General features: G+C 51.8%; 1 protein-coding gene across 2 annotated transcripts; it reads left to right on the plus strand.

Annotated features, from left to right (window-relative positions):
* The first annotated feature begins 237 nt into the window (after positions 1 to 237).
* HOPX (HOP homeobox) lies at positions 238 to 21,520 on the plus strand. 2 transcript variants are annotated; one of them, XM_058667276.1, is made up of 3 exons: positions 238 to 596; positions 17,311 to 17,464; positions 20,842 to 21,520. In XM_058667276.1, exons 2-3 carry the CDS (start codon positions 17,321 to 17,323, stop codon positions 20,917 to 20,919), a joined length of 222 nt encoding a protein of 73 aa, XP_058523259.1. In that variant the 5' UTR covers positions 238 to 596; positions 17,311 to 17,320; the 3' UTR covers positions 20,920 to 21,520. The 2 variants fall into 2 exon arrangements, with proteins under 2 accessions (XP_058523259.1, XP_004590921.1); XM_004590864.3 differs by lacking the exon at positions 238 to 596 and adding an exon at positions 15,281 to 15,349.
* Positions 21,521 to 22,458: the final 938 nt, after the last annotated feature.

Below are 22,458 nucleotides of genomic sequence, written 5' to 3' on the forward strand. Positions count from 1 at the left end.
ACTCCAGCAGCTGAGCTCACCAGACCCCTGTGCCTTCCTCCAGCTCCGCCACTCTGGGCGCATTTTCCCACAGCCTGCTTCTGATTTGCGCTCCCACAGGGAATCCCTCAAGGCTTACACAGGAATTTTGTGAGCCAAAGGGAGGGAGAGAAGGAAGTGTAGATGCGGGGGGCGGGGGCGCCTCCTTGGGCCAAAAGACACAACGTTCCAAGTCAAGGCCCTTGGCTGGGCACACAGCCCGCCGAGCTGCGTCAGTCAGCCGCCCAGGAGCCCCAGGCAGAAGCTGTCAAGGACAGCGCGCGCCGGGATCCTCTTGTCCTTGTCCCTTCTCGGGCTGGCTGGCTCAGCCTGCACCTTCAGGCGGTGGACGAGGCACGAGAAGGCGGGGCCGCAACTCTCTGGAGTCCCCGCCCGGCGCTTACAAACCTGAAAAACCGGGACGGACGTCAACTTTGGCTCCTGCCCACGCCACAGGTTTCGCAGGTCCCTGCCCGAGCGCGCGCCCTCGCCGCGCCTCCGCCTGGACGCCCGCCTATTTAAACCGCTGGCCCCGGAGCCAGCCAGCTTCCACCCGGGCGCCCCGTGGACAACTCCACGTAAGTACCTGTTTCCGGGGCTTTGCCTTGCGCGCGGAGAAGGAACTTGCGTACAAAAGACCCCCGCCCACGTGGCACTTTCTGTTGCTTGCGTGGTTGGGGTTGGAGGCAGGAGGGGGAGTAAAAAAAAAACTGCAAAAAACCCCCAGCCTTTTCCTCAATTCCCAAGTGCTGCCTGCATTAAAGATCTCAGCCCCACGTGCGCACGTGCGTGGGACAGCGGGACGCGGGAGCCCTGCGGGAGTCTGCGACTGTGCTAACTCCCTAGTCCTGAAAAACAGCCCTTGTGGCTTGGCTGCGCCGGCTGCATGGATTCCCTTAGCGTTCCTTAGCTGGGGCTGGCAGTTTCGCGCTCAGCTCCGAGCAGACTAGCTGGTTCTTAGGCGTCCCGGGGTGGGTGGAGAAGGCGGCATCTCCGGGCTGAGCCTGGGTTTGCAGTGCGCTTGGCTGGGCTCCTGCTGATGTGTATAACAGTACCCACACCTCCCCACTTTCCCATAGCCCTTGTACCGTTTGTAAAGATTGCCAATATATATATAACAGTACCCACACTGATCTCCGTCAAGGCCAAGAGCCTCTCCTGCGCCCCGCCCCCCCGGGCTTTGGCCAGGGTGTGGCCTTGGGCTCTGACCCAGGTGGTTCCAGGAGCCTGTTGAGGAGAGGGAAGGAAGCCACATACCACTCTGTCTGGAAGAGAAAGCGGACTCCCGGGGTGGGGGGTCTCCGGAAGTCCCCCTGTCACCAGACAGAGCCGCGCAGCCTGCTTATCTGAGAGAATATAAGGATGAATGGGGAGAGGTTCTGGGAGGCAGGTGGTGCTGAGGAACCCAGGGAGGGAGAATGGGTGGGCCCCCTAAACCCCCTTAACCCCCTTAACCTAACCCAGCAGGCATCTCTCAGTCAGTCATGCGAATCAGGTGGGGTGGAGTCTGAGCACAGATGAGCTAGGCAGGTGTCAGGAGGAAGAGCAAGCAAATACAAGGTGAATTCTGTTTCCAATGAGTTTGAAGTCTCAAGTCCCGTGCTGTAACTAAGCCGGACAGGAAGCGATACACCTGTATGATGACATTGCGGACCATGGCGGAAAAGCCGTGCTGGTTGGTCTAGAAGACAGCAAGTGGACGTTCGCCTGGAAAAGGGAGGGTTTCCAGGGGTTCAGGAAGGGTGGCAGGAGGGTGATGGATATGCTGCCCTGTGTCGGTGATGCTCACCACCCGCAGGTAAAAACTTGTCCAAGGGCTCATTTAAACACACACAGTATTGGGTTTCAGTTCTGCCCCAACCACCCCCCAACAGTAGAGATAGTTTGTAATAGTTAAGAGTTCTAAATATTCGATACTGAAAGTGAAAAGGAAAGGTTTGGCGGGGGGAGGGAGTTGGGAATAAATTCAGTAAGTTAAGGAGTAGAACCAGAGGTTAAGGTCCTAGCCTTGGTTTTCCAGCAAGAACATCTCACCCGGCGATTGTCAGACCAAGAAAACTGCTGTTAAAAACATCAGCGCCCCACCCCAATCCAGCCGAATTAGGCCAGCATCGCTGCATGGGCAGCCCTGGCCTTTGAAAGCTTCCCAGGTGGCTCTGATGTGTATTCAGGTATTTGAACCCACATAACCCAAGCCCTTCCCTTGGCTGAGGAGGGCAGTGGGGTGGAGAGGTGCAGACAGGACAGCTCCTGGCTATGCAGCCAGCGTGTCCCACGGTAGGGTGAATTCAGGAGGTGCCAGGGAGAGCAGCGGGAAGAGAAGGCTGGCTCAGAGCTTCAGACGCACACAAAAGCATCCAATACCTTCCGGAAACCCTTGGAACAGAGCGCCGGGCTCTGAGGCAGCAAGCCAGAACATTCCTGGGGCCTCAGAGGTGTGTGATACAAGGAGTGTGTTACCACGTGAAAATGGATGATGAGAAAGTTTCAAATCAAACACTTGGTTTTACCACCTGCATCATAACTGGTCGAAGGATTATAGTTACTGCAAAGAATGTCCGTGGAAGCAGCTGAGGCACCTGCTTGCAGCCATGTCATACAACTTTTCACCCGTGGGACGGGCCCGCCTCGTGCTGCCAGGACTTTGGACGGGGATTTCCTGAGCAGAGGCATGGGAGGGCGACTTGCTGTAGTGACTTCTGCACCTTGTCTCGCAATGCACAAGGCGCTGTGCCCTCCAGCTCTTCGCCAGCTCTGCCTTGGCCAGCCGGCCATCATGCCGGAGAGTCAGCCATCACCACTCCCATGCAGGGTACTGTTGGCAGGGTCTCCTTCTCTCTGGGCTTTTCTCTAGAAAGTGAGTTAAAGTTAGGATGCTGATGGACAATCATGGCTGAAGGCTTTGTGGCCTTAATGGCATGTTGCATAGTTTCTAGCAAGACAGCGCATGCGGGAGCTCTTTGAAAGGCTATGTAAATATAATTCTATCTGCATTTTAAAATGGGCATGATCAGGACAAAGTCTAAAGTTAAAATATACAATCTCTCCCAGTCGGTATCCCCAGCAAGTTGGGGGGGTTGGAGCCAAGTGCACCCCCATGGCCATGACTGACCGTGGACCCGGAAGGGTCTTTTTTGCCAAAGGAGGTCATTCTTCCCTAAATGCCTTGCTGGTCATTGGAGGGGCATGTGTTTCCTCCTTTTCAAAGGCAGAAATCTACCTGAAGGGCCAAGCAAGAAAGTCTGCTTGGTGCCTTCCTTACGCAGGCACCCTCCACACAGTACCTATTATTTCCTTCCCTGGGCAGGAGGCTGCCCCAGGCAGAGTGGCCTGCCTGGTCTTGGAGATCAGGGTGCCCAGGCCTGCAGGCTGAGGGCCCACTAGCCCCAGGAGGCCTGGCCCCACGGCATCCCCCAGCAGGAGGTGGGCCACGGCGCTGGTGGGTGTGTGGCCAGGTGGACAGAGGGCATGTTGGTAAACACAGCGGCCGGGACAGGAAGGGGAATTCCTTGCTGGGCCCTTGGGAGCAGAGACCACAGTTATGGAAAGGATGAATTGGCATCAGGGTGGTAGACGATGCTGGGTTACTGTTTGGGAATCAAATGCTTCTTCCTACCATTCATAATTTAAACTTTTTTTATTTATTCATGTTTTTGCAAATACAGAAAAATTGTGCTTATTTGTGATATTTCAAAGCATGTAGATAAGGCATAATGTTCAACTATGGCTGACATGGCTGTTGCTTTAAACACTTGTTATTTATTGTGAAAACATTCAAAATCCTTCCTTCTAGCTTTTCTTCTTAAAAAATTCATTTCTTTTTTTTTAAAGTCAGAGGGAGAAAGAGAGAGAGAAAGAGATTTTCCACCTGCTGTCTCACTCCCCAGTAGTCACAATGACTAGAGGAGCCTATTCTTTTTGAACAGTATGTTTTCATTATCTATGGTTGCACAACCATGCAATACATTTTTTAACGTAAGTGATAAGCTTCACTCCTGATTAATAGTTCTCTATAACAGAATGTCTCACTTCCTCACACGACTTTGACCATTACTTCCGTCTTCTCTCAGTGGGGAATGGCTTCATTGTGAGGGTTACTTGGGCACTGTGTGCAGGTGTGCTGTGACCCAGCCTGGGCTAATCTTTTGGCTGCGGACAGTCCATTTTTACTTGTGGGAATATGCCTGGGCGTGTCTTTGCCGAATCATTTTCTGCAGAAATTTAGTGTAGGCAAGTCACGTAGAAGATAGCCTGGCCCAGAGAAGCCGACACCAGGCCTGGAGGTCAGGGAGATGCCGAAACCAGGCCTGGAGGTCGGGGAGATGCCGACACCAGGCCTGAAGGTCAGGGACCTGGCTCCTGTCTCTCAGCTCTCCTAGGATTTTAAAGAACAGGGGACTCCAAAGAGTCGGTGTCTTGGTGGGATCAGTAACAGCTTCCCCTCCCACCAGCCAAGCTAGAAACAGCGGGAGTTCCTATGACCACAGCCCATCAGCTGCTGGCCCTGCAGGCTCTGGAACCTGGGCTCCTTCCTGCACCATTCTGGCCTCTCCCTGAGTCTTTTGCCTAACCTAGGACGGGGCTCGCCTGTGGGAAGTGTCGTGTCCCTCACTGCTAGCCCCAGCTGCAGTGGTAACGTTGGTTCACCACAGAGAAGTTCCAAATAAATGTGGAGGCGGTCACAGAGTTGTCTTACGATGACATGTTGGCTTCAGGCTCCGTGTCAGCTCACAGCCACGTTGGGCTCTTGGGAAAGTAGAGAAGTGAATTTTTGTTTTCAATTTTTATTGGAAAGTCAGATGTACAGAGAGGAGGAGAGACAAAGAGGAAGATCTTCCATCCTCTGGTTCACTCTCCAAGTGACTGCAACAGCCGGAACTGAGCCAATCCAAAGCCAGGATCCTGGAGCTTCTTCTGGGTCTTCCATGTGGGTGCAGGGTCCCAAGGATTTGGACGGTCTTTGACTGCTTTCCCAGGTCACAAGCAGGGAGCTGGATGGGAACTGGGGTGCCGGGACATGAACCGGAGTCCATTTGGGATCCTGGTGTGTGCAAGGCGAGGACTTTAGCCACTAGGCTACCGTGCCAGACCCAAGAAGTGAAATTTTTACTCATATTCCCACATGTCATTCCTTGAATTTTCTTCTGGTGGTTTGAGTGAGACATAACCAAACGTGGAAACCCCACCAGCTGTTTCACAAACATGAACTCAGCCCTTGTATGTCAACACTAGGCAAGCAAAAACCCTACAGCAGCCATTTTAATTTCCTAGTGCATGCCAGACCAGAAACTAAGAACCGGGGCTCCAGTCAATGGATCTGGACAGAGCCGGTGGAAATTTACCAGGGTTCTTGCTGCCCTGGCAGATTTGCTGTAGACAGCCTAGTCCTTGTTGGGCCGTCCCATTTCCTTCCTGTGGGGCTTCTCCCGAAGGAAATGCCCATCAACAGTCCCCTTTAGCTCCTACATTCCCCTCGGTCCAGGCCAGCTTTCTAGCCCATGGGGTGCCCAGGGGGTGAAATCTAGTTTCTATCTAAGGCTTTTATTCAGTAGCTAATGCTGGAACTATCTATTGCTGTATGAAGAACTTTTCTGGGAAATAGAATAATATCCTTTGGCAGAGAGAGAGAGATCTGGGGTTTGCAGAGCAGGAATACATCTAGAAGGAGGCCATCTCCCCACTTTCATGAGCTCAGTGAACCCCATGCAGGGCATCCCGGGAAGGACGGGCAGGAAGCAGCTGGGGGCCTGATGTTATTACTTTCCAGCCTTCTCCCATGTTACGGAGTGTGGAGGTCAAAGCCAGCTTCTCACCTTGCCCTTGAAGGCTAAGGCGCCCAGCCCAGGGCCTGACGTGGCCATGCAGTGATGGCAGTCGGGGGTCTGGGAGGTGTTGCTTCGTGATACACACAAGTACTTTGGAAGTGAAGGTGCGCAGGCGTGCCAAGATGGGACCGGCCGCAAGTCCTTTGACTGCTGGAGCCTTTGCTTGCTTTCCAGCTTCCCTTCTTTCTGGTCCCGCAGCTCACATTGAGCAGGCCCTTCCCTTCACTCACGCCATCTCTGTTAGGTGTTGTGCCTCCCACCTGACTCAGCGGTGTGTTTTGGAGATCTGTGCTTGTGGCTGATGGGACTTCTAGTGTCTTATCTCCAGAGACTCACGATCTGTTGCTCAGATGTCCCTTTACTTATCAGTCTGCAGTTCGCATCTCTTCAGCCTCCAGTCCTCCCGCAAATGAGGCTGTCTAGAACATGCTCACAGGCATGCCCACCCACACTGCGGATCTGTTGGGGGGAGCGGGGGAGCAGAAGATGGCGGCTCACAAAACAGAACGTGGAAACATCCATGAGAAGTGGAGTGCCACTAATACAAGTCACACTCTAGCAGTCCAAACATGTAGAAACTTCTTGGTCCCTTAGTAATTCTTTCTTTTTTAAAAAATTTTTTACTTATTTGACAGTGCAAGAGAGAAAAAGAAATTCTCTACCTGCTGGCTCACTCCTCAAATACTGCCAGTAGCCTATGTGAACAACACCAGAAGCTGGAAACCAATCCCAGTTCCCTGGACCAGGGCAGGAACCCAACTACTTGGCCCATCGCTACTGTGTCCCAGGACGAGTGGCAATTGAGAATCAGATACTGAGCATGGAGCCTGGGGACTCTGGAATGCACTGTGGGCACCTTAACCACTAAGTTAAATACTCACTGGCTTAGTAATTCAAACTTGAGTGAGTGACTGAAAAAAATCTCCTGGAATTTAACAGGCATGATTTCGATAATCTCCCCTGGTCAATGTCATTTTTTAAACCTGGGCTAATCTATCCCAGGAGCATTTCACTTCTTCAGCGTGGTCACTGACTGCCTGGACAAAGCACATGGAACGTTCTAAAAAACTGGATCACTTGTGAGACTAAGTGAAGTTTCTAGAACACTTCATGGCTGTAGTGGCTGTGAAATCTGACATCACTCAGTTGCGCAATTTTGGGCATTGAGTCGTTGGCATCTTCACAGTGGTACCTTGTGGCTAGGCAGTGTTGATAACAGCATTCATTACCATAATCCATCCGATTGAACTCACCAGCCCTATGAGACACGTGGTATGGACAGGCAGCTCCAGTGGTACATGAGGATGTGGAGGTGCAGAGCACTGGGGAGGTGTCCAGAGTCCCACAGAGCACTGGGAGGAGAGATCGCTGTGGGTTCAAGCGGCCCCCAACCCCTGAGCTGGAGTTCTACTGTATCCGTCCTTAGTTGTTTTGTGATGTTGTGAATGGGTTACAGGTGCACATTCTTAATCTGTCCCATTAGCTGGGCACCTGCTCACAGGTGTTCCTCTTGGGCCACTATTATTGAGTCTCCTAGCAACCAGCAGCATGGCCGGATGGACTTCGGCACAGAGCAGAGTGCCACGAGGTGTGAGCTGCGTGCCACCATCCCTTATCTAACTGTGGCCGTAACATCAAAAAGGTGGCCAGGGCCATAAAAAACGATCGTTGATTCAGGTATTTTTGTGCAAAGTGATCATCCTGTTCTCTCAAGGAAGTATTCTCTAGGCGCCCGGGGAGGTCGTGTCTGCTCACCCGAGGCAGGTGCACTGGCCTCTGGTGAGGCCCACACATGGGCAGCTTGGGTTCCTGGGCCCTGATGCCAACCAGGGACTTGGGCAAAAATGTTGTAGAAGTAAATAGCTCTTTCCAGAAAAATAAATCACTGTATCATGCCCCCAGAACTGCAAATGGACAGCCCTTCACAGAGGCAGGCATTTGGAATGAGAAGGTTTTCAAAAAGAAACCCCAATTTTTTAGCAGTACCAGTGGCCGGATGACTACAGAGCGAGATGGCAGCTTTGTGTACTAGCTCTCTGTGTGCGGCATATCCGCAGCAGGCTTTTTTTTTTTTATTGATTACATTGCATTATATGACGCAGTTTTATAGGCACTGGGATTCCCCCCGACTCCTCCCCAACGCCCCCCATGGTGGATTCCTCCACCTTGTTGCATTACCACAGTTCAAATTCAGTTGAGATTCTTTCATTGGAAGCATCTCCCAAGCATAAAGTCCAGCATCTTATTGTCCAGATAAGTCCAATGGTTTCTTGGGGAGACCATCTCTGGTCTGAAGGTAGAGCCGGCAGAGTATCATTCCAATCAATTAAAAGCCCCGACATAACATCAGTAACAATTTATAATGTTATGGAATTAGTTGACATGGTATTGAGTAACCAATATGTTAAAAGAGAAAAAAAAAAAAAAGAATGCCAAGTTCTGAACCACATCCTGTGACTTCTACATTGACATTTCAATTATTAGTTTATATACAACCGGGTTCTATACACCTTAAAATGGCTATAGATTACTGTTCAGCTGTCTCATGTCTATTTTAATTTTAGTATTTAGCAGTTTATAGCGTTGAAGCATGATTTTGCTGAACCTGGCTGTTTTTCGGGTAGTCTAACTCTATAACTCTAACAAGACATATGTCAACAGTTTAGGTGAACAGTTTTAGGAGGGGTGTGCAGAGAAATCTTCAATACCCCAGTGAGTTATAACTAACCTTAGTGTCCCACCCAGTGAGTTATAAATGCATCCCCGCTGACCATTTCCTGTCTGATTCTAAGCTTCCCTTATTGTTCTCTATTCCTGTTTGTTGGTTTGTTGGTTTTGAGGGGTTTCTGGAGCGATCCTGATGGTCATTATGAGAGAGGGTGGGGACCCAAAGTTGAAACCAGGCAAGGACCAGAGAAAGCTCCTCTCCCTAGTCCCGAAGGAAGTTTACTGTTCTTCTGTTTCTGTGGATCACTCAGGGATCCTGGTTGTCGTTCTGATGACCTTGGATCCTGCAAGGCAGGAATTGGGCTTCTTCTATCCCATGTGGTAGATCCAAACGGGAGTGGATGACCTCAGAGTTCTTGGCCTCCAAAGGCACTCCATTTCCCCGTGGTCTCCTTGGCAGTTGGGATGTAGTCCTCGGTGCTCGTACTGATAGTCCTTGGTGAGGATCTGGGAGTCTTCAGGGTTGGGATACAAGCCTCCTCCTGTCCGCCTGCTCCACTCTGGGGTCCCCTCCACCCCCCGCAGCAGGCTTTGAAACTGCCAGACTGCTCATGAGCAGCAGCACCGAAGTTTTTAAACTCTTCTGCTCCTCCGTGCTCCAAACACCTCTCCTGCCCTGCCCTGCAGTGGTCTGGCCGTGGGGCTCTAAACCAAAGACAGTCGGCAAGTCCAAAGGCAACCCAGGTCCACAGTGTACTCCAAACCCACCGGAAACCCTAATGAGCTGCTGGCTTGACTCAGTTGGTCCATTTTTTTTTCTCTCTCTCTTCTCAACTTTTTTTTGAATGTTGATCTGTTTGTTATTTGCTTCCAAGACTAGGACTAGTAAGTTTCTGTTCAGAAAGCACAAGAACTTTTCCCTCCTAAGCTGAAGTCTCTCTGGCCTTTCTGTGGAGCAGGACTCCAGGCGTTTGCTCAGTCTCCTTCACGAATCTCATCCCTGGAACGCAGAGCTCTGAGCATGTGGCTGGGCTCATGGAACTCTCTGGACAGGCTGTTTTTTTCCCTGTTTCTAGGCGATCTAGACAGCTCTGGACTGTGCGAGGGCGGGGTGGACACTCCCACTCGCCAGGCGTCAGCAGGATTACATTGACAAGCCCCACAGCAGGCAGTGGCCCAAGCGTGACTCATGCTTGATTCTCTTGCTGCAGCTCCAAGCCACAATGGAAATGAAAGCTCAGAAACTTTGTCCACGGAGAGGATCCTGTGCTTCTGAACCGCAGAACTGCCACGGCTCGCTGCTCTGCTGGGCTGGACGTCCTTGTGGGCTCTAAGCCCCAGCCCACCTGCAGCTCGCTAACCCGCTGCTGAGCTAGGCTTGCGTCGTGGTGTTAGGCACTCATGGTACCTCTTTTGCACTTTGTTTTAAAATTATGTATTTACTTTATTTATTGAAAGAAAGATTAAGGCATACGGGAAGAGCAAAATCTCAAATCCTTGGACTTGTTTCCCAAATGCCTGCAACAGCCAGGGCGGGGCCAGGCAGGAGCCAGGAATTCCACTTGGATCTCCCCAGTGGGTGAGAAGGCCTGCATAGGGAACAGGATTTGAAATGGAACTTGGCAGCTGCTCATAAATACATTTTTAAGGAGCTGGTACTGTAGCATAGTAGAGAAAACCACTGCTTGAGGTGCCTGCATCCCATTTGTGTACCAATCCATGTCCCAGCTGCTCCACTTCCCATCCAGCTCCCTGCTAACTGCCTGGGAGAGCAGTGGAGGACGGCTCAAGGCCTTGGGCCCTGCAGCCTTGTGGGAGATGCAAAAGAAGCTCTTGGCTTCTAGCCTCAGACCAGCTCAGCTCTGGCTGTTGCAGCCATTCGGGGGGTGAATCAGCAGGAAAGAGACCCTTCTCTCTGTACTTCTGACTTTCAAAAAAAAAAAAAAGATTTTTTAAAGGAAACAAGTAGTTTACAAAAATAATTCATTTTTCCAAAAAAAATTAAAAAACAACAATCCTGTATTTGTAGTGAGCATGTATGGAGTTTTTGCCTTGTCATTTTTTAAAAAGATTTATTTATTTTTATTACAAAGTCAGATATACAGAGAGGAGGAGAGACAGAGAGGAAGATCTTCCGTCCGATGATTCACTCCCCAAGTGAGCCGCAACGGCCAGTGCTGCGCCGATCCAAAGTCGGGAACCTGGAACCTCCTCCAGGTCTCCCACGCAAGTGCAGGGTCCCAAATTTTTGGGCCATCCTCGACTGCTCTCCCAGGCCACAAGCAGGGAGCTGGATGGGAAGTGGAGCTGCCGGGATTAGAACCTGCGCCCGTATGGGATCCCAGCGTGTTCAAGGCGAGAACTTTAGCCGCTAGGCCACGCCATTTTTCCCTGAACAGCACAGGATGCGGTGTGTGTATTCGGTTCTGTGAGCAATCCAAGGAGGATTGTATGGGTTCTACACAGCGACGCCACTTTCCAGAAGGGACTGAGGCAATGGTAGATATTTTGACGCCTTCCCTCAGGGTTACTCCAAAGTGCTTGCTTCTGGTCTCTTCCCGGGCCAGCAACTGGACTGTTCTTGCCTGACAGCGCCACCTGGTGGACGGTGAGGGAGTGTGCGCTTCCCCAGTCCTGTTCCCCTTTTGCCGGCGCCTGGCACAGGCGAGGAAGCGCAATGTCAGTCCGGCTCTCTGATGGTCCTCGGGTCTCCTTGCAATGTCAGTCCGGCTCTCCGATGGTCCTCGGGTCTCCTTGCAATGTCAGTCCGGCTCTCTGATGGTCCTCGGGTCTCCTTGCAGTGTCAGTCCGGCTCTCTGATGGTCCTCGGGTCTCCTTGCAGTGTCAGTCCGGCTCTCTGATGGTCCTCGGGTCTCCTTGCAGTGTCAGTCCGGCTCTCTGATGGTCCTCGGGTCTCCTTGCAGTGTCAGTCCGGCTCTCTGATGGTCCTCGGGTCTCCTCGCACGTCCGCTCTCAGCATGCCTCTCATTCTTCCTTCTTCTCCGTAGCTCAAGCACGATACAGAAAAAGAACATTCTGCTTGCGGAAGCCAAAATGGAGCCCGATCCACAGGCATCCAGTACTTGCACGTGGGGAACCCAGCAGTGTTTTGGGGCTGTTCCAGATGTGAGGGGTGTGTCAGTTGGGCTGAAAACGACTAACATCCCACAAGCTCCTGAAGCCCACTTGGTTAGGTCTGTTTTGGCGTAGACCACTCCTTCTTCTATGTTTTCCAAATAAAGAAATGACTTCTTATTACATTTCACCAGGATATTCCACAATTACTTTCTCCTCTCTTTTCCTTTCCTTTTCTTTCTTTTCTTTCTTTCTTTCTTTCTTTCTTTCTTTCTTTCTTTCTTTCTTTCTTCTTTCTTTCTTTCTTTCTTTCTCTCTTTCTTTCTCTCTTTCTTTCTTTCTTTCTTTCTTTCTTTCTTTCTTTCTTTCTTTCTTTCTTTCTTTCTTTCTTTCTTTCTTTCTTTCAAGATTGAAGTTCATGAAACTAAACAGCCTTAATGCCACCATCAGAATCAAAAGCACACTTCTCAGTACTCCTCTGGCACCACAGACAAGCAGGTTTTGTGGTTTGTTGTTTGTTTAATTTTGATCTATTCTGAAAGGTAGAGTGATAGGGCAGGGAGTGGGGATGGGAGGAAAGGCAGAGAAAAAGAATTTCCATGTACTGGGTCACTCTCCTTATGGACTCAAAGGCACAGGCTGAAGCCAGAGCTTCATCCGGGTCTCCTTCATCCTGCTCTCCTGGGCGCATTAGCAGGCAGCTGGATCAGAAATGGAGCAGCCAGGACAGGAGCTCACATGGATTCGGTGGCAGCATCACAGGCTGTGGCTCTTCCCCACCACACCACGACACAGGTCCCATTAGTTAGCTTTGCGACCGTAAAACAGGACATTTCAAAAGATTTCTAAGAGAGGTTCTAGGAGAGAAACAAAAGCAGCCATTGTTCACGGGCGTGTGCCACATTGCCTGGGAGCAGGGGATTGGCTGCTTGGTGCTGCAGCCTGCTGCTCGGCTGTCCCTCCCACACTGTCCACTTTATGCTTTCTTCTTCCTCACTAGGTGATTTTCAATCCATGGCTTTTGTTTGCAGACTCTGAATTTACTCTTGGGAGCAAGAGTGTGAGCAGTCATTGATTCAGTTGGCAACTTTTTTTTTCGTTTTTCCAAGTACAAATTCCCAGGCGCTCTGTGTAAGTGAACGTGGTAACGTCTTAGGTGAGGTCCTACCTACAAAAAAATCTTAGGAGTTAGTTTTTTACATGTTTAAAAATTTTTGGTACTGACCTTGGTGACCAGTGAAAATAATGGAGCTGGCCTGGAGACACAGCCCCCCACCAAAAAAAAAACAACAACAAAAAATCCTCCACTCCCCATCTGGGTTGGAGCAGGAAATACTTGAAGCACAGTAAATAGTAAACATGTGCAACCTTTTAACCCCCAGAAGTTATGCCAGCTGAAGCCAGAAATAGTTTCAAGAAGGTTTGGATGTTATTTGTGGCATAAGTGTGTGTGTGTGTGTGTGTGTGTGTGTGTGTGTGAACACAAACTTTGGCAAAAACTATGAAGCTTGGAAAAGCATCGGTGACACTGGACAAGTGCTGGTGCAGCCAGGAAGTAGGTCATTTGGTTCAGCATCCTGGGGAATGGAAAGCTAACCAGCACACAGCCTCCGCGGTCGGCAGTTCCATGACTGCTACCCCCAGGGGAACCCGAGAAGGCAGAGGTCGTAAAAACAGTAAGCCCAAGCCCTCAAACGGCCAGCGGAATGAAAAGACATCAGTCAATTGTGGTGACCACGCCAACTAGAGTCAGGCCTGCAGGCAAATCAGCTGTTCTCCACCAGCAGCACAGAGGATTTTTGGAAATGTTGATGGAAAATAAACCAGTTCCCAAGAGAATTATGGGTAGGATGGTAACATTTTCACACAGAGCGTAAACTAAAGCTCCCAGAGCATCTATTCTTTCACATATCCGTGCAGATCTGAGAGAACTCATCTTAAAAAGCACAGAAGTGAGGTGTGGTGGTGTTGGGACCCAGTGGGTTAATGACCACGCATGGCACTGGCATCCCACATGAACAGCAGTTCGAGTCCCAGTTGCTGCAGTTCTAATGCAGCTACCAGCTGAAGGGCCCTGGAAAGCACTGGAGGCTAGCCCAAGGGCTGGGCCCTGCCACTCCTGTGAGACACACTCTTGGACATCCGTGTTTTTGGCCTCTCCTGGTACTGCCCCTATCAGTGTGGGCATCTAGGAGTGCAATGCATGGAAGATCTCTTTCTCTCTATGTCTCATCCTCTCTCTCTCATAACTCTGTCTTTCAAATGAATACATACTTTAAAAGTTTTTTAAATAACAAAGGAAGGGCAGGCATTCAGCCCAGTGGGTGAGATGTCAGTTGGAGTGTCCACTTTCCGGGTCCAAGTGCCTGCACCCCCAGCTCTGGCTCCAGTCCCCAGGGTCCTGCCAGTCCTGCTCCCAGGAGGCAGCGGTGATGGCTCCAGTAGTTGGGGTTCCAGGCTATTGGCTTTAGCCCAGCCCCGCCTGGCTGTTGCGGCGTTGGGAATAACAGCAGATGGGAGCTCTGTGTGTCAGTCTCTGCATCACTCTGACTTTCAAAAAAGTAAACTTTTAAAACATTTCTTTTGGGCTCAGCACAATGGCTCGATGACTAAATGCTCACCTTGCATGCGCCAGGATCCCATATGGTGCTGACTCCTGTCCTGGCTGCTCTTCTTCCCATCCAGCTCCCTGCTTGTGGAAAGCAGTTGAGGACAGCCCAAAGCCTTGGGACCCTGTACCCACATGGGAGACCCAGAAGAGGCTCCTGGCTCCTGGCTTCAGATTGGCTCAGCCTCAGCCATTGTGGCCATTTGGGGAGTGAATCGGCAGAGAGAAGATCTCTCTCTCCTTCTCTGTAGTTCTGCCTTTCCAATAAAAATAAATGAATCTTTTTTAAAAAATTACTTTTATACAGAGGAATTAAGAATGCAACCTGCAGGTTCATGTTTTTCTTGGGGGGGTCAGCAAGGCCGTGGGACTAGTGGAGAAATACAGGTGCTTTCCGTAGTCTTGGTGATGCTTTAATGCCTAAATCCGGTGGCGTTCACTGATGTCGGCTTCATGGATGTTTCGTAACGTCCACGTACATTACATGTATCCTCTGGGTACCTACCGACCCGCGTAAACGCACAATGGACATGCCTGTCCTTGCTGAAGCATTATTTGGCACCAGTCATCCAACAAAACTGGGGCTGACCACGGACATTTTCATCATTAAGAAAAAAAAATTCTGATTTTAAAATTTAAAAATGCTTATGGAAAATCCAAGAGAGAGGTATAAAGAAGCTTTTTTTAAAAAAAAAGACAGAGACTTATTTGTTTGAAAGGCAAGAATGGCTGGGAGAGACATCTTGCACTGTTTGGTTCACTCCCCAGCTTCCCCCGACGGCCACGGCTGCACCAGGCCAAAGCCGAGAGCCTGGAACTCCATCTGGCTCTCCCCTGTGGGTCAGGGGCTCGCGCTTGGGCTTTCCCAGACACATGCGGGGGGGGGGGGGGGCCTGGACTGGAAGTGGAGCAGTGAGGGTATGTTACAGGCAGCGGCTCTATCCACCGCACCTCAAACCAGTCCCCCGAAAACAGACTTTTTAAGTGATCTGTCATCCTACAATACAGATGTAACCGCTCCTAGAACTTTCTTGTTTTCCCTTCCAATTGGAATTCATGTTGCCTTTTTTTTTTAGTTTTAAAATATGGTTTCCTGTCTCGAGTTGCAGTTTCGTTCCCCTGAAGACAGCAGCATCTGCGACATATTTGTTCTAATGTATGGCTTACTATTCTGTTAGCAGTGTTGTCTGCATGAGTGATGGCGTAAACGTTAGCATTTCTCGGAGCCTGCAGAGCTTTCCACCTGAGGAGTAGAAGAGGCAGAAGTTTGTATCCTCATGCCAATCTCAATGCAGGAATAGATTTTAATGAGTTTGAAAAGGAGTTTATTTCTGAAAGCATAAGAGAACACCCCTTTATAATTCATAATTTAGTGTTCTTAAGGCATTTCCTCACTCCTAACTTTATATCCAAAAGATGAGTAAATAGCCTGATTCTAAATCACTCATTTCAACATGTACTTTTCAAAGCTGATTCCTGCATGTCTGCCTCAACCTACTACCTGCTTGCGTGTTTAAGTAGTGTGCAGTGTGGGGCACAGGGTCTGCCCACACCGGCCGGTGTGTCTCTCCCCTCGGGGGCTCCTGGTGCCTGGTTGGGATTCGGGGAATCCGGGTATTCTTGAGTACACTGCTTGTACTCTTAAGGCTTTAAGGGGTGGGGGATGGAGGTGGCGACAGCGCCCCCCTTCCCTGGTCGTTCAGGAAAATGAGCAGTGGGGGCGATGCTGGCTACACAGCATGGGTGCCCCCACGCCTGTCGCAGGACTGTTCACGCCCACGCAGAACAGCAGCAGGGCCCACCGCGGCCTTCATGAGGTTCTCTCAGCGTGTTCAGCTGGGCCTGCTGAGCCTAAGGGGGAGCGAGGCTGTTAGCTGCTCCCTGGGCAGCATGGAGTGAGTCAGGCCTCCTGTACCTCATTCTCCCAGGGAGTGGAAGTCATTGCCAAGATTTCTTCCCGGCTCTGAAGTTCTATGTCAGGAACACTGGGGTGGACGTTGGGAAACCCACAGGAGACATGTCAGGCCACTCTGTTCCATGCAACCTCAGCATGGGTCCAGGAAGCTCAGCTTCAGACTGTTGCGCAGGGAGCACTGCCCTCCCTAAACCCCACGTGATCCCAGGTGCCACAGCAAGTGACATGGCAGTGGGCAGCCGCTTGGTGAGTGAACCCTAGGCACAAACCGCAGCAGGCCTGTTCAACATTGCTGAGCTCGACGGAGCTGCTGTGGCTACATCAAGAAAACAGTGTCACCTCCAGACAGTCTGAGCAAGTCCACAGCCGAGAGTAACTTTTTCTTTTTTTAAGATTTATTTTTATTGGAAGGGCAGATTTACAGAGAGGAGGAGAGACAGAGAGGAACATCTTCCATCTGCTGATTGACTTCCCAAGTGGTTGCAATGGCCAGAGCTAAGTCGATCTGAAGCCAGGAGCTTCTTCTGGGTCTTCCACACAGGTACAGGGTCCCAAGGCTTTGGGCCGTCCTCTACTGCTTTCCCAGGCCACAAGCAGGGAGCTGGATGGGAAGTGGAGCTGCCGGGATCAGAACCGGTGCCCATATGGGATCCCAGTGTGCATAAGGTGAGGACTTCAGTGACTGGGCCAGCACACCAAGCCCTGTCTTTGGCTCTTTATCTCTGTAACTCTGGCTTTCACGAAGCATCTATTAAAAAAAAAAAAAAGGTTATTCAGGTGTAAGAAATAGGTTTTCCTCTGGTACACATTTCCCATGAATTTCTGGAAGACACCTTTATAATGGATTGGGGGGTGGGCAGCTAAGTGGATGCATGTTTTAAATCTGTTTTTCTATGAACTTTTGGAAGCCCCAACCTTCACGTTGGGAAGTTGAGAATCATCTCTACTTTTGTTTTTGTTTTTAAAGTCTACCAGTCACTGTCATCCCTAGTTAATCTTTCCCCTCGTCCACTTACATTCTCTTCATCGCGAGGGCAGTTTGCTCAAATCCCCCGCTTTGTCCTCTGCGCCCTGGGTGCCAGGGGCAGTGGCACGGAAGTCCCCCGGAGGCGCGCAGCGCGGCCAGGCAGCGCAGACCCGCGTGAGGGCGCGCCCGGAACTCCGTGCTGCGCACCGCCGCGCTCACCGCTGCTCTCCCACAGTGCCGGGACCATGTCTGCCGAGTCTGCGAGCGGCCCCACCGAGGACCAGGTGGAGATCCTGGAATACAACTTCAACAAGGTCAACAAGCACCCGGACCCCACCACGCTGTGCCTCATCGCTGCCGAGGCTGGCCTATCGGAGGAGGAGACCCAGGTGAGCCCCCACCCCCGCAGCCCAGACTGGCGCCCGATCCTGGCATTGCCTTTTCCTGGGGGCGTGGGAGAGTCAGGGTGGTCCAGGTGTCCCCTGGGGCGACTGCCCCCTTCTCGTCTTCCCTTGTCCATCACTCCGGTCCGCAATGTCCCATGGGACCGCCCTGATCCCCGTGTGCACCTGCCCACCTCGCCCTCCCACGATCCCTGCGCCGCCCTCCCCCAGCCTGCTCTCTCGCCTCCTTCCCGGCCCGGGCTAGGGTCTCGCTCAGCATCCCCTCCTCGCCCGCAGACAGACTTCCGGGGCGCCTTGCCCTGGGCTGGGAAGCTCCCACACGCCCCAATCCTCGGGTCCTGACCAAGCAGGAAAGTGAAGTGTGTGTGTGTGTGTGTGTGGGAGGGTGCTTGGGCGGCAGGGGTCCCAGCGCGCTCGCCTTCCCTTGGGCGCGCATTCCTCTTCCCCTCTAGAGCCCTTCTACTTCAGGTTTGCTGACGCAGCGCTGCTTTGCTGGACTTCACAGCTTAGTGCCCAACTTCTGGATCTGCTTGTTAAAGCTTCCACGTTATCCCACAGGCGCCTGAGGGTTCAGAGAGCAACCCCGACCCTGCTTAGTGTTAGCTCCACGTGCAGAGCTTCCCTCCCCCTTTCATGTCTAAACCCTTACTCCGCTTTTTTCCACTGGTGGTGGAAAGACCACAGGTGACGCTCAGCTTGGAAGGGATTTAGCTGGCGTCCTCCCGCGGGAACTGGGAGCAGTGCACACCTCCAGTCCCTCTAAGGAGCCAGCTCCCCATGCAACACAGAGTCCTCCCCTCCAGGCACCAAGCTTGGTAGAGGCTGCAGGTTTGGGTTCCAGAGGATGCTAGAATGAAGGGACCCGAGGCACTTTGGAGAACTTGTCCGTGGGTAATCCTCCCACTCACAGGTCCATTTTTAGCAAGCCCGAGGGCTTGTCTGATCAACCAGGAACCAGGACTTAATGGAGGGTGACTGGCTGCAACCCGAGTCAAGCAGCTCCGGTTTCCTGCAACTCCTGCCACCTTTCAGCTAAGAGGAGCCACCGCTGCTGTGGCAGCTTGGATCTGGAAAAGCAGCCAGCAACCCCAGGCCCCACTCCTCTTGCACCTCTGAGCCCCTGTGCCCTTCCCAGTACTGCAGAGCAATCACGTCGACCTTGGCAGTGACCTGGGTTTGCCAAGCCTTGTACCAGGCACCAGCCACCTATCAGACCATGCACCTGCCCTTCCCCACCACCCTTGGTGCAGGTGAAGAGGAGGGCCAGAGAGGGGCCGCAGCTGGCCAGAGCCCTCAGCTGGGACCTGAACCCTGGCAGGCTGGCTTTATGCCGCAGAGGGTGGGCAGAGGAAGGCGCCCCATGGGTGCTGGGTGTCAACAGCAGCCATTCCTGCTTGTGTCCACCTTCCGGCACTCTGCCTGCTATTAGGGACAGACCACCTGCTGCTTTCAGGGAGTGGGGGCCCACCCAGCTCCCCAGCCCTTCTTCTGTTTCCCCAATTCCCCCAGCGCCAGATCCACCAGAGGGAGCCAGGGTCCCCACAGCACCAGGTGGTGTGGGGTGAGTCGGCCTCTTCACAGCCTCCCCCCACCCCCCCAGCTTCCCCACCCACACCCACCCCACCCAGTTTCCTCTTCCTGTCCCACAGCCAACAGCCTCTTCCTCCCTCCTGTGGCCTCGCCTGGGCCAGCCCTTCTGCCTTCCCGCAGAGTTCTTCGTGGAAGCATGGGGAACCCAGAGCCCCAGCCTTCCTGGGGGCCCCAGGCCACCTGCCCTGTGTCCCACCTCCTACCCTTCCCACCCCTACCACCACCCGTGTGTGTGTGTATGTGTGTGTGTGTACATGTGTACACGTGTACTCTTCCATCTTCTCCAACAACTGTACTTGTAGAAGCGTCTTTCGGAGAGAAAAGGCTCAGGCCATCAGGAAACTATTTGGGTTCCAAGCAGGTCCTAGAGGAACCCTATAAACAAACCCACAAGGGCCAGAGTTGGAGGGGAGGCATCTGGCCCAATTCCTAACCTGTGGGGACCCCTGTGCAGGCAGAGGGCTCCCCAAAGCCAGGTATCTTGCACCCCAGGGCTGAGTCTTTCCTCCAGCATGCACTCCACAAATGGGTCACCTCGATGTGGCTGCCTCCCAGGGGCGGCAGGGGGACAGAGTTCTGTGCCAGGTTTGTGAAAATCTGCTCTTGCGGAGCTGATGTTTTTTTTTGCTTGCGCCCTCCGGGATCCAGCGCAGATTGATGTGTCTTCTGTGTAAATGAGGTGACATCTTGTAGAAAGAGCAGCCCCCAGTGTTAGGAGCGACTGAGAAAGTCTTTCATCTCTGGGGAGCTTGGGGTGATTCAGTGTTTTCTGTTCTCACACACACACACACATACACACACACACAGTGCAAGGCCAGTGCGGCTGGCACTGGTTCTTAGAGAAGTTTCCAGTAATTTTTTTTATCTCCACTTGGTGTCCTGGGCTGGTTCCCAGCACCCCGGTGATTTTCATTGCTGGCTGTTGTGTCAGTGGAATAAAGAACTGTGACAATCTCCCCCTTGTTAAGAGTGAAGTGTGGGTTACCCAAGACAAGGACGGGAACACGGGTCGCTTTGCCCCAGCCCCTGCTCCTCCCGGCATCTCATTATCATCTGTTGGCTCCGTGGACATAAATCGCCGTCAGCGGGCCAGGGTAATGAGGGCATTCCTTCTGAGGCAAACAGGAGACAGAGGTCTTTCCCGGGCGGGGAGGTGGTACTGAGAAGTCAAGCATGAAGCCAGGTGGACAACTGGGGTTGAGGGGCGTGAGGTGGCTGCGCCCCCAGATTATGAATGCTTTCCTTGGGTGGCAGCTGGTTTGTGAAATGACCATGTGTGTGCTTGCCTTCAGAGGAAGATTGTGCTTTCTCAACTCTTGTTCCCCCACCCCAACTCACGCATGTACAGACAGATCTGTGCTGTAGCCCTTGTCTGCAACACTCCCTCAACATTCCACTGCGCTACCAAGTGGAAAGACACATGGTGGCTCTTGCGAATGGGGCCAGCTCCTTGATTTAATTAGTCCTTCAAACGTTTCTATTTATTCAGCTCTCATGGCTAGAGAGGATCCTATTCAATTAGACCTGTGCTGCCTGGAACTCCCTGGGGAGCCATCTCATGAGCAAAACTGGAGGGGAGAGAGACAAGAGGTCATTAGATAAAAGATATAAGACTGCGCTCAGAAACTGGCATGTGCCAAGGTCCTGAGGCAGGCAGTGGTCTCCATGGATATATCCTGGTTTTCTGCCCATCCAGCTGTGCTGCCTTTTAGAAGGGAGTGGCCATTCCAAGTTTTCACACTTTTTTTTTTTTTTTCATTTTTCTCTTGCAGAAATGGTTTAAGCAGCGCCTGGCCCAGTGGCGGCGATCAGAAGGCCTACCCTCTGAGTGCAGATCCGTGACGGACTGAGCAGATGCCGGCAGGCCCCAGGCAGCCTCCGGCCTCCTGGCACGAAGACCGGGTGCCCCCACCCACCGGCTTCAGCAGGCTGCTTTGGTTTTGCAGTGCAGCACCATGTGTCCGTGGCTAACCGTCTTGCTATTTAACAACCGTGTTGTGTGTGTGTGTGATGTACGGAACTAGAAAGTGTGTCCTGGGAGGCAAAGTGCAGAGCTCCCGTGGGAAGCTTGGCTTAGCTGGGGAAGCGGTGTGTGTTGTGTGGCCTGAAGGTCATGCACAAAACAGGTGCGAGTGGGTGGGGTGGGGGCACCTGCATTTCCTCTTGACCTTCACCTCCTAGTAGCCATTTGCCCTTTCCGTCCGTCTTGGGGTCATCCCGGCCTCTGATGGAAGGGCAACACGGCAGAGCCGGGAAATAGTTCCTGCTGAACCTGTTGTCTCTGTCAGCTTCCCGATGTTCCATTTCCTAGCTGACTGGGTGAGCATGCATGGGACTGTTTGAGTGACTCAGGTTCCCATCCAATGGGCCGTTGGCTGATACCTGCGTGAACTTGGAAAGAACCCGGCCAGCCTAGAAGGCAGACATTCTAACTGGGGAGAAACAGTCACACACACAAAAAAAAGTCTAAAAAGTCTAAAAACAGGCTTCCATTTATCTTATTTAAATGCATTTGTGAAGTATATTTTGCTAGATATAAAAAACTGCTTTTTTTCATCTCCACCATGACTAAATAAAACTAACCTTTTGTGGAAAATGCATAGGGGGTGTCTTCTGTGGATTTTCACCCAGGTAGCGAGCATTTCAAAGACACACAGAGGCGGAGATGGCTGGTGGAGGAAGAGGCTGGCCCTGGGCCGGCTGCCTCGGGATCTCCCACTCCAGCCACAAGCACTGGGCCACAGTCTGTGTGCTGTTTGCGCACACGTGAGGGTTATCTTAATAAATTAGTAAGATCTATTTTACTTGGAAAAATTACAAAGAGGGAGATGGAGACACAGATAAGCAGTCATAATGACCAGGGCTTGCGCTGACCTCTGAACTGAGAGCCAGGGGTTTCTGGGTCTCCCATGTGGATGCAGGGTCCCAAGGTCTTGGGCCATCTTCTACTGCTTCCCCAGGCAATTGGATCAGAAGTGGAGTGGCCAGGACTTGAACTGGGATTCTGGCATCACAGGAAAAGGAGGATTAGCCTGTGACTCAAGCCTTTGAAACATTTTGAGCTTTGCTGTTGGAAGGATGCTGTGGCTAATCTCTAACCACCAGGATCACAGCACATAGGATTGTCTTACCAATGTATCAGCTAGGATGGTATTTGATGGCAAGGACAGGAACTTGGTTGCAATGGACTAACCAAGTAGAGTTGTTTGTGGTTTTTACAGCAGATATCAGCAGGGGAGGCATCTTGGGACTTTGAAGTAGCTCCCTAGCATTGTTAAGGACCTAGGGCCATTCATCTTTCCACACCGCTCACAAGGTGGATACTTGGACATTTGGTCTACACTCCAGAGAGAATGGCACGAGCCAAGGACAGACACCAAGACTCTCCC

Source organism: Ochotona princeps, chromosome 7 (assembly GCF_030435755.1).
Source record: "Ochotona princeps isolate mOchPri1 chromosome 7, mOchPri1.hap1, whole genome shotgun sequence".
Classification (NCBI taxonomy): Eukaryota; Metazoa; Chordata; class Mammalia; order Lagomorpha; family Ochotonidae; genus Ochotona; species Ochotona princeps.